Here is a 17,260-nt window from a genome sequence, read left to right on the forward strand (position 1 = left end):
TTGAGCATGTCTACATGCTATATATATTTTGAATTAAAGCCATGGTGATTGTCTGTTTAGAGAAGCATGCTGTTGGTGTTAGTGACCAAATCAAGAGGAAAGTGAAATATATAAAAAGCACCATTTATTTTACATCTTAAAAGATGACTTGCACTTGATTCTATAGAAGTAAACGAGTTACAAAAGGTACGCATTGCATAACATTAAGGTTCATTCAGGAACTTCTGTAATTGTTTTGAAAGGTGAATAATTTTTTTTACTTACTTTGCCAAAGAAGTAAATAAATGTTTTATTTTTGTTTGTTAAATATTTTGTATCATTTAGTTGTACATGAAAATAAGGGTGGTAATAGAATGTAACTACATGTACGAGTAGAATATATAAAATTCTGCATTGTCTAGTTAAAAACTGAACTTAAGTAGACTTGTGGTGGCTTAAATAGCTTTCATAGGAATCATATTGTATCGCATGATGTAAATGTTGCATTTGTAGAAACAATATTGTTAGTTCTTGGCTATGGGGTGTTTATGGCTAATTATTGTTTATATTTCTTAAACATATGTTTCCTTAAAGAGGCACCTGATGGAGATTCAGAATCTGTGCTGTGAAGTCTCAAGCTTAAGTTGTTGGCTACAATGGACAATGATTGAGAGAAAGTCATTCTGGAGCTTTGCCATTCGATTATAGTATTGACAATTTAGTGAATCATTATAATATGTAAATAAGGCTGACATTAGGGTTTTTAAGTGTAATATAAATGCTAAATACATATTTTGTTTTCCTTGACTGCATTTTATGCTTTTATTGTTATAAAGATCATTTAACGTACCTGGTACAACTTCAAGCAGCAGGAGACCCGAGTTGGTGTTGCCTGTAACTTTTCTGCCGTTTCAGTTATTGTCTCGGGGATTTGTTTTGTCATTCGGCATAGCTATTAGATGAGTAAAAGAGAAATTATATACAAGTAGAAATAAATTTGAAACAGTAAATTAACAAGAAAATTAGGTTACATAGAATGTTTCTCTGTTTTTAAAATAGATGACTTTGAAAGTTTGTACAGTTTGACATTCAAAAATCCAGCCATCAATAATCTGGTTCCTTCAGATTTCCGGCATGGATTTCGGAGCGCATTTTCAAATTTACCGCGTTGGCGCGCCACTGTTTTCTGGAGGCACCGTTTATGTTTTGATGGCGCTGTAGTCGATAATCAGATGTTGCATCTTGCTTGCACCTGCTAACAGGCATTCTTGCTCATTCCTTCTCATTTTATCATTTATTTGCTGCTGTTATAGCCCCATTATGGATTCAGCAAAGAAAAGAGGTGGCATAAAATGTAAACATCGTGCGTTGTCGATCGCAGAGAAAGTGGAAGTGCTAAAAAAAAAACTTCAAAGCGGCGTGTCTGTGCGAACCATTTGTGAAAAATACAACATTGGCTCTTCAACAGTGTATAATATTAAAAAAACGGAAAGAAGAACTGTTAAAGTTCCTTTCTGACAGTGATCAAAAAATGTTTCATTTTCTTTCTTTAAAGGACTGTACAGGTAGTAATATGTGCTGTATGTTTTCTGTTAAATATATACAGCATATATAACCATCAAAAATCCGGCACTCCTCATGTCCGGAGGTTGCCAGATTTTTGAATGTCAACCTTTCTAAATGGTGGTTTTTCAGGTTTAAAAAATTGTACGACACACTCTGTTTGAGAAAACTGAATTTTCCTGACAACTTACCTTGAAAAATGAATATACTGAATTTCAATAAACTTGGTCCATTAGGAGCTGAGCTATTTCATGCAGGCACACAGGCAGACATGATGATGACAGTAGGTGCTTTTCACATATAAGTGAATGCACCTAAAAATGTTGACAGTGAATCTCCTTTAAGCGAGTTTTTCTGATAATTTTTGAAATCTTCTGATTTCATGCACCTATAAACCTGGAATTATTTATCAGAGCGTGTTTTAAGAAATATTGTTTTTCTTTATTAAATGGGTAATACACTGTATTCATAGAAAAACTTACATGTACGTTTTTCATTGCCTTATTTAGTGGCTTATCCATGCTAATTGGTGGTTCTTGTTTGCATAAAAACAAAATTCTCTTTCTTGAAATCCTTATTTTTCATTTTTGTGTTCACAGGCTGATGTCATTGGTGCATATGATTCCCTACCTCATAAAAAACTGCTTGAAATTATTTCTAATGTTATCAACCCAGCCATTGAAGAGAACTACTATGTTCGCAGATATGCTGTGACGTGGACGGATTCCTTTGGACAGATAAGGAAATCATTTCGGAGAGAAGTGAGAAAAACAATATTATTTTAGACAGTGAGGTCTATATTGTATTAGTCATCTGGTGAAATTTATTTGGACTACATTTTAAATACTTATTAAAATTGAAAGCTATAAAGGGAGGTTCATCTTTTTTGACTTTTGAGCTCTTCATTACATTTGCCAGGGCCATTATTGAAACAAAGGGCCTGTTTTGTTACCATTAAGTTGTTCTGTCCTCATTTAAATGAAGTGTACATTGTTACTTTCTGCATTTCAAAATATAAACTATGCAGAGTATACAGTTTTGAGCTTATAAAATAATTTACAAGTATAAAAAAGCATGCCAATACTTGATTTCTAAAAGCTAAGGAAGATAGATTAAGTTCATTAAAGTCTTATTTATCTAAGAAGCCTTAGGAGCATAAGACAAGATAGAAATCCATTCTCTTGTCGTAACTTGCTCTTATGCTGAAGTTTTTTTGTTAAACAATAGCTTATAGAATTATTCTAATTATATAGAGGCTACATTAAGATATACCTAATAACATAAAATCTTAGTAGACTGCATCCATTAAAAGGTAAAATAGAATGGTGGAAACCTTTTTGATTACTAGGGGGCTCTGCCCCCTGCTCGCTTCGCTCGCCTACCTCCGGGTTTGTTTTACCAGATATACAATTTAAAGAGACAGTTATTTTCATGGGAATTGTTACATATGCATTATTTTCACTTTTACTTTAAAACTTTTGTAAAAACAATACTGTACTTGTCCTTTATTTCTGGCACCGGGCATGGTTAAATCTCTTTCTTGCAGGACATATGGGGGATGTTTGGCTGAATGCATGCTAAGGAGAAGCAGTTGGATCATCTGCTGGCTTGCTGCCACTGGCGAGCTGCATGTTCTGCTTGTTGCTTGTCATTGTTTTAAGAGCTGGGAGCACATGAAGTGTGTCTGCCAAAAGCATTCCAACAACTGCTAGGTTAGATGTCCGTGAACTTGCTTTAAATGTTGTCTCACTGCCTTGTCTCACATGACGTTAAAAGTGTCTATCGCGGGACGTCACATTGTCTTCCTAGAAGATCACGTCTCGTCTCCCTAGTCTCCCTTTCAAGATTTTTTTAATAATAGAGAGATATTACAGATTCATGCCCCTAATCCAAAGTCTGAGGCTGCGAGCTACAGTACATTCAGGAAAAGGCACTAAACAGGCAAAAGCCAGTCTAATAAGCCTTGTTATGTTGTAATCTTTAGGCACTCTTTCAAGGATAAGTTCAGCACCCTTAGAAGAATAATAGCATAAGACAGTTTAAAGATGTTGTCCGACATTGCTAAAGTGTTACAAGAAAGATTTCTCTTACAGGTGCGCCAAAAACAGAAGTGCGTAGTGCAAAAGTACTTCAGTCCCAGGTGTCTTGTGACAGGCACTAAAGATAAACCTAATCACTTCACTGTGAAAGTATTTTGTTATTCATCAGTGCATAGCGATTTACAGAGCAGAACAATGCATTAGCCTGCTGGTTTCATCCATAATGCATTATTTTCCAGGACTTGTATTTTTCCTTAGCATAAAACATAGTTTCACATATTTCTTTCACTTTTTCTTCTTAGGTTTATAATCTTATGGATTTTCTTCCAAGCATGAGTCTGTTTACAACTCACCTTCAGAATGACAAGTCATTTCGAAATTCAGTACTGGTTGAACAAGTAAGGAGAAAAAGTGAACTTTCTTTTCATGGGTAGTTTTTTGTTTTTGGATTTCATTATAATTTAGTCACCTGCCAGTTTTTAATTCTCTCTGCACAATCATTTTTATTTGGGTATTCATTCTGTTTGTAAAGTGTTGCTTACCTTAATAAAATTTTCATCTTGAAAATGTAGGCATTTGTAAAACTGTTTTACACGACTATGTATTGCTTTGTTACATTCACAAGAATATTATTTGGCCAAAGGACAACAAAGTAACTCTGTGTTTTGGTAGCTGGTAAAGTTGTATAGTGGATAATAAATGACTGCAAATGTTTAGCATAATTGTAATGTTTATTGAAATGAAGGGCAAATCATGTCAACTCTTTGATTACCTTTAATAAGATCTTGTAACCAGCAATATTTATATGGGGAAAAAAGACAAATAATTAAAAAGAAAAAAAACTTTTCAATGCCTTGATTGCTTGCATGTATACACCCTTTAACTAAAGCTTTATGAAGCACCTTTTGCTTTTACTTTAACATCCATATAGGTATGTGTCCATCTACTTAGCACACCAGTATTTTTCAGTTGTAGCCCACTCGTTATTGACAGAAAGTTCTAAGCTCTGACTGTTCCAATAAAAGACATTGATCTAATTTTTAGTTATTCTTTATGTAGTTGGCAGTGTGTTTTAAGGTGATTCTGAATAGTCAAATTTTTCATGAAAATATCATGATATTTGGAGCAATTAATTTTGCCCTCTATCCTGACCAGAGCCCCTGTTCCCAGCCCCATAGCGTGATATGGACACTAACAAGCTGGATAGCAGTTACTGTATTCTTTGGGTGGTGAGCCATGGTGGCTCAGATATTTTTTAAATTAAAGCCAAAAAGTTCTACTTTGGTATTATCAGATCATAAGACATTATGCAATGTGGTTTTGAAAGATTTAATGGTTTGAACAATGTACAGTACACTGACTTGGACAGTCATTTTTAAGCCCCTATTGCCAACTTCTCTATCCTTAAACTTGAGACTATCAGTAATGGTTATAATATACAGGGAGTTGCAAGTTTCTGCAAAAAAATCCTGCAGCTCGTTTAAAGTCATTATTTGCCTCTAGTAGCTTCCCTGATCAGTTTGATTTTTGTCTAATCACAAGTTCTGACCTTTGCAACGTTGTGTTGTGCACTTTTTAGGTGACCCATGGTATTTGTCATGAATTCTGTATTCCTTTTCTATCCCTTTCCTAATCTGTAACTTTTAATAATAAGATTACATAGTTTTTTTTTGTTATATTGTTATAGACTGTGGTTATCTCTACAGTATGCAACCAAGAAAATCAAACTGGAACAGCTGCTTCTATTTAGGGTAAATTATTATCATTTTATTGATGTTAGCTGAAGGCCTGCGGTGGGTTGGCACCCTGCCCGGGATTGGTTCCTGCCTTGTGCCCTGTGTTGGCTGGGATTGGCTCCAGCAGACCCCCGTGACCCTGTGTTCGGATTCAGCGGGTTGGAAAATGGATGGATGGATGGATAGCTGAAGGCAAATTAATTACCTTTGTACATGAGTTGGAGTGAAAGTTGTTAAGTGATGACTCAGTTTGAAGTGGTTGATGCATACATTTAATGCAACCAAGGCACTGATAATGTACATATTCTTATTAAACATGATCCATTTGCTTTCCACTTAAGTATTGTTAAATATTTTAGTAAGGTATATTATCAACAATATAAAAAAACATTGAATCATTTGAAAGTTGCTATTTTTAATAATTTAAAAGGTGTGTTATCTTTCTAAGGAAGTAATTTATGCTGCTTTGCTTTCAGGAAATACTGTATATAGTATTTCAATTTGGAGTCTATTTCCAGAAAAATTTCGCAAACCTTCCAAGATAAGAAACGAGAAACTAGAGAACCAATAGTATTTTGGTAGTGAATCTGCAATCTTGAATTCAATTTGTGTCATTCTCTTTTCCTTAAATTTATAGGGTCTAACAATGAATGAGTCTGCCAAGGACTTGCTTGAATTCTTCAAACAAATGTTGTTAAATAATGTTCTCAAGATTGGAAGCAGGTAAAATGTATATTTGTTGTTGTGATTTCAATTCAAAGATAGCTAAACCGTTGTAAGCCCAGATACTCTTAAGTGTATATTTAACATTAAGCAATTATTATCGGATTAATTTTCTGTTCTTTTAGCTAAAGCATTCACCAGATATCTTAAATTTATTATTCAGCATTGACATTTGTCTTTAGGAGGCACATTTAATGTGGATCTTCTCTAGCTTCCTTAAATGTACTGTAGGTAGGATTAAAGGTTGGGAGCATTCGCTGATAGCACGTTGCCGCACCCACTACACGACAAACTACCTGGTGCTGTGGGTGACACCTCAGCATCACACTGGAACAGTGTGAAGTTTTTTTGTGGTGGCTAGAGTGCCAATCTGCCACCAACACTGAAGTTTTCTCTGTAAGTTGAAGGACCTGCTTGCAGGGCTGGATGCAGATTAACATCATACCCAGGGCGAAGCAATTGTAGATAAGGGCCTTGCTCAGGGCCCAATGGAGTAGAGCCATTTCTCGGGATTTGAACTGGCAACCTTCCGATTGCCAGCGCAGATCCCTAGCCTTAGAGCCACTATTCTACCTTTTAAATGAACTAATGATTAAATAGATGGGTTTTTTTTTTATAAAATTTGTGTTTTTAGTTGGTCTGAACGTGCAGCTTTCCTGATTTATAAAAATTGAAAACATTTTTAATGAGCACGAATTGTTTTGCCAGTTGCCTCTATGAACAACATGTTGACTTGAGGCAATTTTATTTTATTAAGGAATTTGTTGTTGTGAGCCTCAATTTTGTTTCACTCCTAATATTCTCTAAATATGTTATATTATTTCTCCTTGTTTCATATTGGTTTGCTAATCTCTGCAATTGCTTTCTGAACTTTCCATTTATGCATTTGTTAAAGTAAAAATTTTACTATCCTTTTCTCCACGTCCATAACAATGGTGTGACTTACAAATTAGTTACTCTGGTTCTCTTTTGCCGTAAGATTAAATTGTTTCTGATAATTTTTTCTGAAGTTTGTAATTGGATGATCTTGCATAGTATTGAAATATCAGTGATTAGTTCTGATACTTGTCTAGTTTGCTGTTTGTTTATACATTAAATTTAAGTAATTTTTCCCTTTATATATGTTTTAAGAGATTTCCAGCATGCTCCTTTAGGTATTGCTGGAGATATGTTAGTCTCTATGAAAATGCCAATTTGTGCAGAAATCATGTTTAATAAAATCTATGTCCACTACTATTAACTGGTTTCTTTGCAAGTTATTACTCATAAAAAAGTTAATTTCTAAACTATGATGTAATGGAAAGAAATAAAAGTATTTTCTTGAATATGGGGGAAGAAAACTCATTGAGTTTGAGAACTATGATTGTTCTTCACTAATCAGCACTCATCCCAATGTACAGTATGCCTGCTACATAGACATATTTATCTTGATAGCAAAACATTCACAACCTGTAGCTTTCATAGCCATAGAACAGTACATAACTTTAACGAGTGAATGTTTCTATGAATACATGTTGGTTGTACACTCATCTTCTACTTTCTGCCATCAGGAGAGACAGGCCTGCAGTACATGTCTGAGTGGCAGCACTCACAGCTGCTGATCGACCTCCTAGAATGCACAATTGCGGGGGTTCCACTCCCTGGCTGCACATTTTTTTTCCCTTTTAATTTTACAATTCTGACTCTATTGGCTGATGTGGTTCCTCCTCCCTTAGCGTTTTTGTTTTTTCTTTTGTTAATTTTTCCATTGTTGTTTAAGGATTTAAGCTTTAAGGTCTTTATATCTTGGCCTATCCCTGTAAATGGTTATTAGTAAAACCCTTAATGTATCTGCAATAAGCCAAATATTAAACTCCTCTCTCCCTGTCCGGTCTTATCCAAACCCCACAGATGTGCTGATTCAGCATATATTAGTGTAGTTCATGTGAGGAATGCTGCAAAATACAAAAACTAACTGTCTGATTTATTAAGATCTCATGATTACAGGATGCACATTTCATGATCAAATATAATGATCAATAACAATATAGTAAACTTGAATGCAAATAGATAAAGCTGCATCAATGATTTTTGATGGTAGATTGCAAAATGTAAAATATATCCTGTTTTTTTTATGCAATTTGGCCTTGTTTTTTTGTTTTTTTTTGTTATGCTGACAAATGAGGAAATTTAAAGCTTTAGTTCAAACTTTACAGTTGCCTGCTCTGAGCCATATGAAATATGCATTGTCCAAATAGTCGCATTTGCCACATAAAACTAGACTGACAAAGTATTCAGCAGTTCTTTTTATTAACTTAAATAAAAACATTTAAAAATGTTCCACTGAAGTAGGTTTAATTAGCATAACTCTGCTTATTTAACTCTAAAATCTTTTGCGCGTGTGTGTATTAGTCTGGGTATGCCATCTATTTCATAGTTTGGCAAATATCACAGATTATTTTGAATGAGCCCACATTAGTGCATTGCATGAATTTAACATCCTCTGATTTACAAAGCTAACTGATGACTTGAATTGGCAATGTGTGACTAAAAGTGTGTTTGATTTTGCCATAAGATGGCCTAATAACCCTTCTGAATTTGAATACTACCAGGAAATGTGGTGGCTCTCCCAGAAACTGATAAATTTTTAATGTTTTTAGAAGAATATTTTCATCTGATTAAGCTAAAAAAAACCTTTTGTGCATCAGATAGGTCTTGCATGTAATTCGTGATTTCTTTTTGAAACCTATGAGGCATTCATTAGGTTATACTGCTGTTTAAAAGATAAATATTCTGTGTTGTTTGGATCTGGGAATAGTCCTATTAAGCTAAAGCATTATTTGGATAAGGTTCCTCCCTAAAGTATCATTTACTTATGTTGATCTTGCTTTTCTTTTAATTTGCTAACCTCCAAAATTTATATAAGTCAAGGATCAAGTATAGCAGCAGAAAAATCCTGTGGATACTGTGAATTTCACAGCAATTCTTTAGGTTGTTTTCTCTGGCGTGAAATAAACCAGCTTCCCCTTTAGTGGCTTAGCCTTTTTAAATTTATTTTGACAGGCAATGTATGCCACTCCAAATCTTGTTTCTGACTGTAACGGAATTATCTTGTTGAAATGTACTAATGATCTCATATTAGTTCATCTTGTACTGGTTATCTTAGGTAAGTGGCAGAAATAAAAATGATTAAATCGTACTTGTCCAGAAATGTTTAAATTTTTGATTATTTCACTTTTGCACACTAGATGGCAGAGTTGAAAACATGTACATTTCTGATATTTAGTTTTTGATTGAAATTCTTAAAACTTACTGAATGGGGAAAAAAACTGCTGCATGAACACACAATACTTTTCATATTCTGTATGGCAGGCATGTCTGAGAAAATAGTGTGCTGCAAAAACTCAGAAGAGTAAATAATTAAATATACAGTACATTATGGAGCAGTCATTTAGTATTTGCTTGGGTGTTATCAAGCAGAATCCAATAGTGGGACACAAAATAACATGGCAACTACAAACTTGGTTGTGAGAGATAATTTAACTAGGGAGTCCAAATAAGTTAACAGACTATACCAATTCAGATAGTTACGTGATTCATGGAGATTGGGAAAAATTACCCATCTGTCTTCAAGCCAGTTGTCAAGGCAGACAGTGAGACTGACCACCTCTCAACAAGTGGCGCTGATGAAGGCAAACAAACACACTTACAAGTGAGTCACTTCCAAGGATGTCACACGTCTAGAGTCTCTGCTGTATAACCAACTTCTTGCAGTAAGATAGCTTTAAACTCAGTTTGGCCTTACAGTTGCTCCAAGGATAGAACTTATTCTAGTGGCCCCTGACATTTCTTCACCCCTTAGTCTTCAGTTAGCCATAAATGCCAATTTCTCTTAGGTATAAACTATGCTATCCACTCTTTCAGAAGGACAGCACCATCCCATAACTTCCCTACTTGAAAATAATTTTTCCCTTTAGCGGTCCGAAGTTATGGCTACCTGTGATGATCGCTCCCAGGCCTTATTTTTTGTCTTGGCTCAGGGTCAGGCTGTTCTGGCTGCTACTGAATCCATTGGCCTCTAGTGTCCTTGGGGAATATGGCATGATTCTACGTGGGTCACACTTGTCTTTCTGTAATGCTGGTGCCCCTGCTTGTTCTCCCTTTGTAGCACCCAGCACAAATACAGGGCATACTGGCTTCTGGCAGTTCCCATCTTCTTGCACTGGCATGGGGACTTGTTGCCAGTTCCAGTGTGTGTATCTTCGTTTTGCTGTAAAAACCTTCTAAGGCTATGTCCTTGTGCCAATCCATTTTTTACTTACACTCTTCATCCCAGCCTGAACTCCCGCTACAGTAGATAATTAGCTCTTTTGGCTTATATTTTCTTTGCATAATGTATGTTTCCTGACATGTTCACTATTTCAGTGTTGGAAGGATACATTTTAATAGCATTTCTCTTTTCATTTTTGTCAGGACCTACGTACAGCGCTGTGGGATTCCACAAGGCTCTGTTATTTCCACACTGCTGTGTAGCTTATGTTATGGAGACATGGAAAGCAAATTCTTCACACGGCTACAGAAGAGTGGGTGTGTATCAGTATTGTTATTGTTGCCAATGTCGGACTGTTGTGTGTGTCTTTTGAGTAAACCTTGCAGATTTAAATGCACTCTGTGACAAAATGCAATAGCTTTACTCAAAATGCATCAGTTTGCATGCAAAACAGTTGTACTGAGCAGGTGAAAAATAAGTAAAAAATGTTTCCAAAGTCAAAGCAGCAAAACAGATTATTGGTTCAGAATGGAATTACATGTTGAAGACATTTGTGGAAAACCGATGCCTTGCACACCCTGTGGAGTGTAATCATACAAGTTCCAATTATTGTTCTGTGGCCTATCCATTCAAACACTATACAGCAGCCCATTCCAGGGAGTTTATGATGCAGAAGGATTTGATGGGACTATTTTTGGCGTCTCATAACATCCCAAAGATGATATATTGCAGGCAAGGAGGTTTCTGGCATCACCTAGACATATTCTGTAGATTGTGGGTATGTTTGTTTGACTATTGTCCTGATACTACATTATGGAATACAGAATGTTCACTGAAGCGAAAGGTCACAGATGCCAAGTTATTGTTCATGACATGTAATTCAATTTTTGCCTCAAAATCTTTTCTGTAGTCATTTTTCTCTCTGTTGCTTTTACCAGTTTGTTGCTTCGGCTGGTTGATGATTTTTTGCTTATTACTCCAAATGTACAAGAAGCTAAACAATTTCTCCGGTAAGTCATGTATTTACATTATTAACCTTTAAATAAGATTATCAATTTATGTCAAAAATGAATTTCATATATAAACCCACAGTTGTTGACTGAAAAGTGATTCTTTAAATATTTTAAAATGGAAATTGTACACCACTAACTAACTTTAGATATGCAGCACCTTCAAAGCTAACAGAATGTTTTTGATGAGAACCACCCATTCGGTCATAACCATTATTATTATAAAACTAGGGGGGCAAGCCTCCCTGGTGCCTTTGGTGCCCAACCTCCAGTTGCAGCTAGCCTGCCACTCGTGTTGTGAAGAGGGGGGCTGAACGCACCTCAAGGAAACTGGGTCGCTCCTCCAAAACTCCCTAATAAACGGTGATACAATGGGAAACAAATAGTGTTTTTTTTTTTTGTTTTTTTTTTACCTCCTCTTTGCTCAATCAGCTGCTGGATTGCTGCTGCCGTGCTGCATGATCTGCATCTTGTGTGGCACTTTTTAAAACATTTAAAAGCCTGTACAGCAGCTGGCCTACTCTTTGTCTTTTATTTCCCGCCCCGGGCGTTGTTAAATCTCTTGGCACTCTTGGTTAAGTCTCGTCTCGTGGGACGTGAGTTCTTGATATTTTTTAGTTTATAATTTAAAAACGGAATAAGAATCTGAAAATCTAACAACATCACATTAAAGTTTGATAAATTCTGAAAAGAATGATATCAAACATATATATGTAGGTTTTAAAATAAGCCCGATTTAAAGCGTGACAAAAAACGTGACATAAAAAGTCACATAAAATCGAGTAGAGTAAATTTTCTGTTAACCAGTTTTACTCAATAAAGAACTCATTGTTAAGGTAATGCTTCATATTTATTCCCTTCATAATTTGGGATTCTTTTGTCATGTAGACTTATTTCACTGTTGTAGTAGTTTGGCTCTGCTGATAAATTTATTTTTCTTGTTGGCACACATAATGAAGATCTTGCTGTACAGTAGTGTGGCCTAAACAGCTGTGTAAGAGGATTCTCTCTTGTACTGTACTGTATGTACAAATGCTGTATTTGGAAACTGTTGTTCGCAGATTTCTCTGACATTTAAAGATGTGTTACATGAATTGATAAACCACTGTTTCCTGTCTCAGTGTAGGTATTTATTTACTTTATTTATTTTTGTGCAGATCACTTGTCACTGGTATACCAGAATATGGCTGTGCTATAAGTCCACGTAAAACAGTTGTCAATTTCCCTGTTGATGATGTTCCTGATTGTGCAGAGGCTCGACAGTTGCCTGCAATCGCTCTCTTTCCATGGTGTGGCCTTTTGTTAGACACTCGCACAGTTGAAGTGTTCTGTGATTACGGGAAGTATGTTTGAACAAAATCATTTTCATTTTTTAGTTACATTTTATAACATATACAAAGATACCAACTCTGTATTTTCTTTGATCTAAGCATTGTTTTGTGATTACACTATGCAAATACTTTGTTTGGCAGAAGAGGGCAGTATTTGCATATTATTGAGCATATTTCTCTAATTTTTGTCATGTGTTCTTTGTATAACTTGGGCTGATTTTCCAAATTATCCTAACTTTTTAACTCTTCCTCCCTTCTTACATTAATACCTTTTAATCTTATGCCAGCAATCAATTTTACTGTACAGTAAAATAATTTTAAGTTGATAGACTATGGCCATATTTCTCATATTTGTTTCTGGTTTACCACTGTGGCTTGTGGTTTTTGTTGAAACATGCATTATTCCAGCTCTAGTTCCACCCTATAATTCAAGTCATGTTTAATTAATTGCCTTGTTTCCTGCATTTCGCGGAGTTCAATTTGGTTTTCTAAGAAATTTAGAATGCAGAGTATAAGGTTGTTCTTCCACCAGCATAACTAGAATAAGCAGAAATAAAATACTGATGGATCTGTGTATTATTCTTGTATCTTTAACCATATGGGACTCTATTAAAGCTGTTCATTTCTTTAATTAAAAGATATTGTGTAAACAGTTTGCTGTTTTACTTGTTTCTGACTACTGTAGTTTTATACAATAATGACATTTGAACAACAGACACCAGTTCAGATGATGATGTTTCCTAATAGGACCTGTCCATTAATTTCTTTTCATACCTGAGCACTTATTATGAAGTTAATTATTTTTTAATAATTATCGTGAAGGAAATACATGAGAAAAATTTTAGATAGATAGATAGATACTTTAATGAGAAACCACAGGGAAAATTGTCAGCTTAAAGGAATAAAACGCAAAGATCTTTGCTGATTTCCTTCCACAATAAATGTTAGTTAAGGTAGAAGTCCATTTACAGACAAGAGTTGGTACCTGATTAATAAATTGTTACAAAAGAATGCAGGGCATTATATAAGGAATCCTGGGTTGCGGTACTGCTGATTGCACTTCATTTCCCAAGTATTTGATTGTTTTATTCAAATTACTTTCTTAAAATCGAATACCTGATTAAGATTTAAATAATTTGAATTCATTTGAATTCTTTACACAGTTATAAAAAACACATTAGTTTATGTAAAATGCATAAGTATTCATTTTTAGCTTCTTCTTTTTTTTAATCTTAGAGCTTACTCCTTTGATTTTTTTTCTTTTGAAATGATTGTTTTAAACAAGTGTCAGGTGCTGCTAACAAGATATCCTCAGCATAATCATATGATCACTTTGTGCTCCTACCACCTGAAGTACAATTGCATAATTGAGCAGATGGGCTTGAGTAAATAAACCATTCACATGCGTGAAATACCCATTTTCTGAATCGGTTTTAACATAAGACAAACTCTTGGATGTTACTGGATAGATAAAATTAACATAGAAACAGAGACACATGTCTTAAAGACAGTAATTCTAATTAAAATATTTGTTGCATGCCTCGCAGTTAGGAGACCCAGGTTTGCTTCCCGGATCCTCCCTGAGTGGAGTTTGTATGTTCTCCCCGTGTCTGCGTGAGTTTCCTCCGGTTACTCCGGTTTCCTCCCACAGTCCAAAGACATGCAGGTTAGGTGCATTGACGATCCTAGTGTGTGCTTGGTGTGTGTGCGCCCTGCAGTGGGTTAGCGCCCTGCCCAGGGTTTGTTTCCTGCCTTGCGCCCTGTGTTAGCTGGGATTGGCTCCAACAGACCCCCGTGACCCTGTAGTTAGGATATAGCGGGTTGGATAATGGATGGCTGGATTAATATTTGTTGCAACAAATAAGTATTTCAATGGTCATCTTGGACCATGTTTAGAAGTTCCATTGTTAATATTTTTAGCTTTGTTATTTATACTTAATGTACTTTAAGCTACAAAAAAATCAAGTAAATGCATGGGAGTACATTTGATAAATAATATTTTCTTCTTCTTTAGTTATTCTGGCAGATCAATCAGATTAACCCTGACCCTCGGTTCCTGCTCTAATGCTGGCCAAAACATGAAACGCAAACTGTTGTCCATCCTAAAGTTAAAATGCCACACTATTTATTTTGATCTTCAGGTGAGTCTTTTGGAATAAAATGATCTGTATGTCATCTGAGAGTTTCTAGCTTCATCTTTCACAAGATGTTGATGTGTTAAGATACTAATTTCGGTTGATTATACATGCTGAGCATAGGGAACAAGGTCAGGGTAATGGAAAGTTTGGTTTATTGGAACATTCAAGTGCATTACAGTATATTGCTTACACAATTATCTTTTTTCTGGACTGTGACAGGGGTATAATTTAGAGACTGAGGCAAGAGGGGAGAAAACTATTTAAAATTAAAGCATATCACAGTCGTAAATGGTTTGGAACCGTAAATGCCACAGATGTCTCCTAAGAGTACATTTATGATTTACAGCCTCTCTGTTCTTTTTAGCTTGTCATAAACAATGTACATTTTGGCTTGTTGCTAGGAGAGCCTCCAGCCTACAGTACATGTTTTCAGGTGTTTGTCTCTTTTAGTATGGTTAATGCATACATTGATATGGATTTTACATTTTTCAAACAAAGTTTCCTTCTGAAAACATCCTTTTATATGTTTTTCTTAGATACTGAGCATAAAGTCAGTTTAATAATTCTATTTATTACATCTTCTGGATTACATTTAAGAGAAAAAAGTCATTTTCACTGCAGATGTCCTTATTGTGGCATTAGTATTACCTTGAGGCAAGTTACACACAGACCTGATTTACTGTATTCTGTTTTTTCCGTATATTTACTAAAACGTATTACCATAGTGATGGCTTAAAAAAAATAACATTTTATTATTTAATGTGTAAGATAAACAAGATGACAAAGATAAAGTGTTGGGATACCAGCCCTGTAACTCTGCATAACTGAGTGGCAGGCAAAAATGGAAAACATACCATAATTGCATGAGAGGTCTTTCCAGACATGAGTCCAGGGCAGAGTTGATAAAGTTTGGCAGAGTTTCAGGTTTTCAGTCCTTGTGGCAGAAAGAGGCAGCTCCAGGTGCATGGACACCAGGCATGACATCAGAGGTGTTATAGCCTTTAATCATCTGGTCTGCAGAGGGAGGAAGAGAAGAAGGCATTAGGACACAGTGCCAACCCCTGATGCAGTGGTAGAATTACAGTCACCAAAAGCCATGCACATGACAAGTGTTTTATGTTATTTGTTATAAATTGCATCACAGGAGTCCAGAACCTATCTCAACAGCATCAGGCTCAAGCCAGGAACTGTCTCTGAATAAGGACCCAGCATATTACAGTACTCTTTCAGACATGCACACTCAGAAGGGGCAAGGTTAGAATCACCTTATTTGCTTAACTGAATGTCTTTGGGGATTGAGAGGAAACCAAAGTAATTGTAGGTATATTTACGACGTATGTAGACACAGTGAGAAAATGCAAACAATAGTGAGAGCAACCAAGCATACATTTCAAACCCAGAACACTAAATATGTTATGCAGCAGTGCTGACTACGGTGCTCTGCCATCTTAAAATGTACTCCTATTGACTGATTTGGAAAATGCTTTCTTCATTTCAGTTAATGTAATGTATACACTTCAAACTAATTTACGGAAAAACAGAATATACAATAATACAAAGCTGATATAAAAGCAAATGGTTTGAAGTGAATACGGGAAGGCAAAGGGATTGGTGAGCTGTATAAAGAAAGTAGACACATGGTTGTGTGATATATGTAGTAAATATCTATCTTTAATGTAGCAGTACTGTGGTGGGTTGGCACCCTGCCCAGGATTGGTTCCTGCCTTGTGCCTTGTGTTGGCTGGGATTGGCTCCAGCAGACCCCCGTGACCCTGTGTTCGGATTCAGCGGGTTGGAAAATGGATGGATGGATGGATGTAGCAGTATTGTATAAAAAGGGGATGTTTTCTTGTTTATATGACAGAATGAATGTAGGAAAGTTGTAGACTTGGTGATGATAGCAAAGTTGAGTTATGTGGAAAAATTTGCATAACTGATCCTTCTTTTATAGGAACTACATGCTTATGGCATTGAAGGAAAATAGTTTATAATAGCTTATTGAATATTGAGGCAAACCTTGTCTAAAACAGATGTAAAAGCAAGTTGTGGCAGTTGTCATGTCTAAAACATATTTTGCCCTGAAGGATGATGTATATAGCAAGTGATGAAATAAAGGAATTCAGGAGTCATATTAACAAACCCAGGTTAACCCAGGCAATGGCCATTAAACTGTTCTGTGTCTTATTTTTAGTTGCTCATATCAAACATCATGTACTTCCACAAAATTAATGATTTATTCATTTGCCATTCCTTTGGCTTGTAACTAATTACCAATTTAGTTTTTAATCAGGTGCCAAGGCTTGATTAGTGTGCCATCATGTTGAACAGAATACTAGCAAACACTAATCACAAAAGTACATTTTTGGAGAAAGGTATTTTATTAACTCATTTTTACATTGGCATAGTCCCAGTTCAGGACTGTTTCTTACCTCACATCCATTGCTACCATGATACGCTTTATCTCCTTGACCCAGAATTAGATTAAACAAGTT

The 17,260-nt window shown here is 35.6% G+C and overlaps 1 protein-coding gene across 2 annotated transcripts in view; it reads left to right on the top strand.

Moving 5' to 3' along the window:
* tert (telomerase reverse transcriptase) overlaps nt 1-17,260 on the top strand; it is a 65,210-nt gene that overhangs the window by 20,774 nt on the left and 27,176 nt on the right. For both annotated transcript variants that reach the window (XR_003718194.2, XM_028817991.2), the window contains exons 6-12: nt 2,142-2,303; nt 3,884-3,979; nt 5,955-6,040; nt 10,493-10,606; nt 11,228-11,299; nt 12,457-12,642; nt 14,645-14,771. Coding sequence is in view for 1 of the 2 variants with exons in the window: in XM_028817991.2 (XP_028673824.1) it covers nt 2,142-2,303; nt 3,884-3,979; nt 5,955-6,040; nt 10,493-10,606; nt 11,228-11,299; nt 12,457-12,642; nt 14,645-14,771 (843 nt within the window). In the remaining variant the exon portion in view is untranslated. The remainder of the gene's footprint in view (nt 1-2,141; nt 2,304-3,883; nt 3,980-5,954; nt 6,041-10,492; nt 10,607-11,227; nt 11,300-12,456; nt 12,643-14,644; nt 14,772-17,260) is intronic.

This window comes from Erpetoichthys calabaricus, chromosome 13 (assembly GCF_900747795.2).
Source record: "Erpetoichthys calabaricus chromosome 13, fErpCal1.3, whole genome shotgun sequence".
Taxonomy (NCBI): domain Eukaryota; kingdom Metazoa; phylum Chordata; class Cladistia; order Polypteriformes; family Polypteridae; genus Erpetoichthys; species Erpetoichthys calabaricus.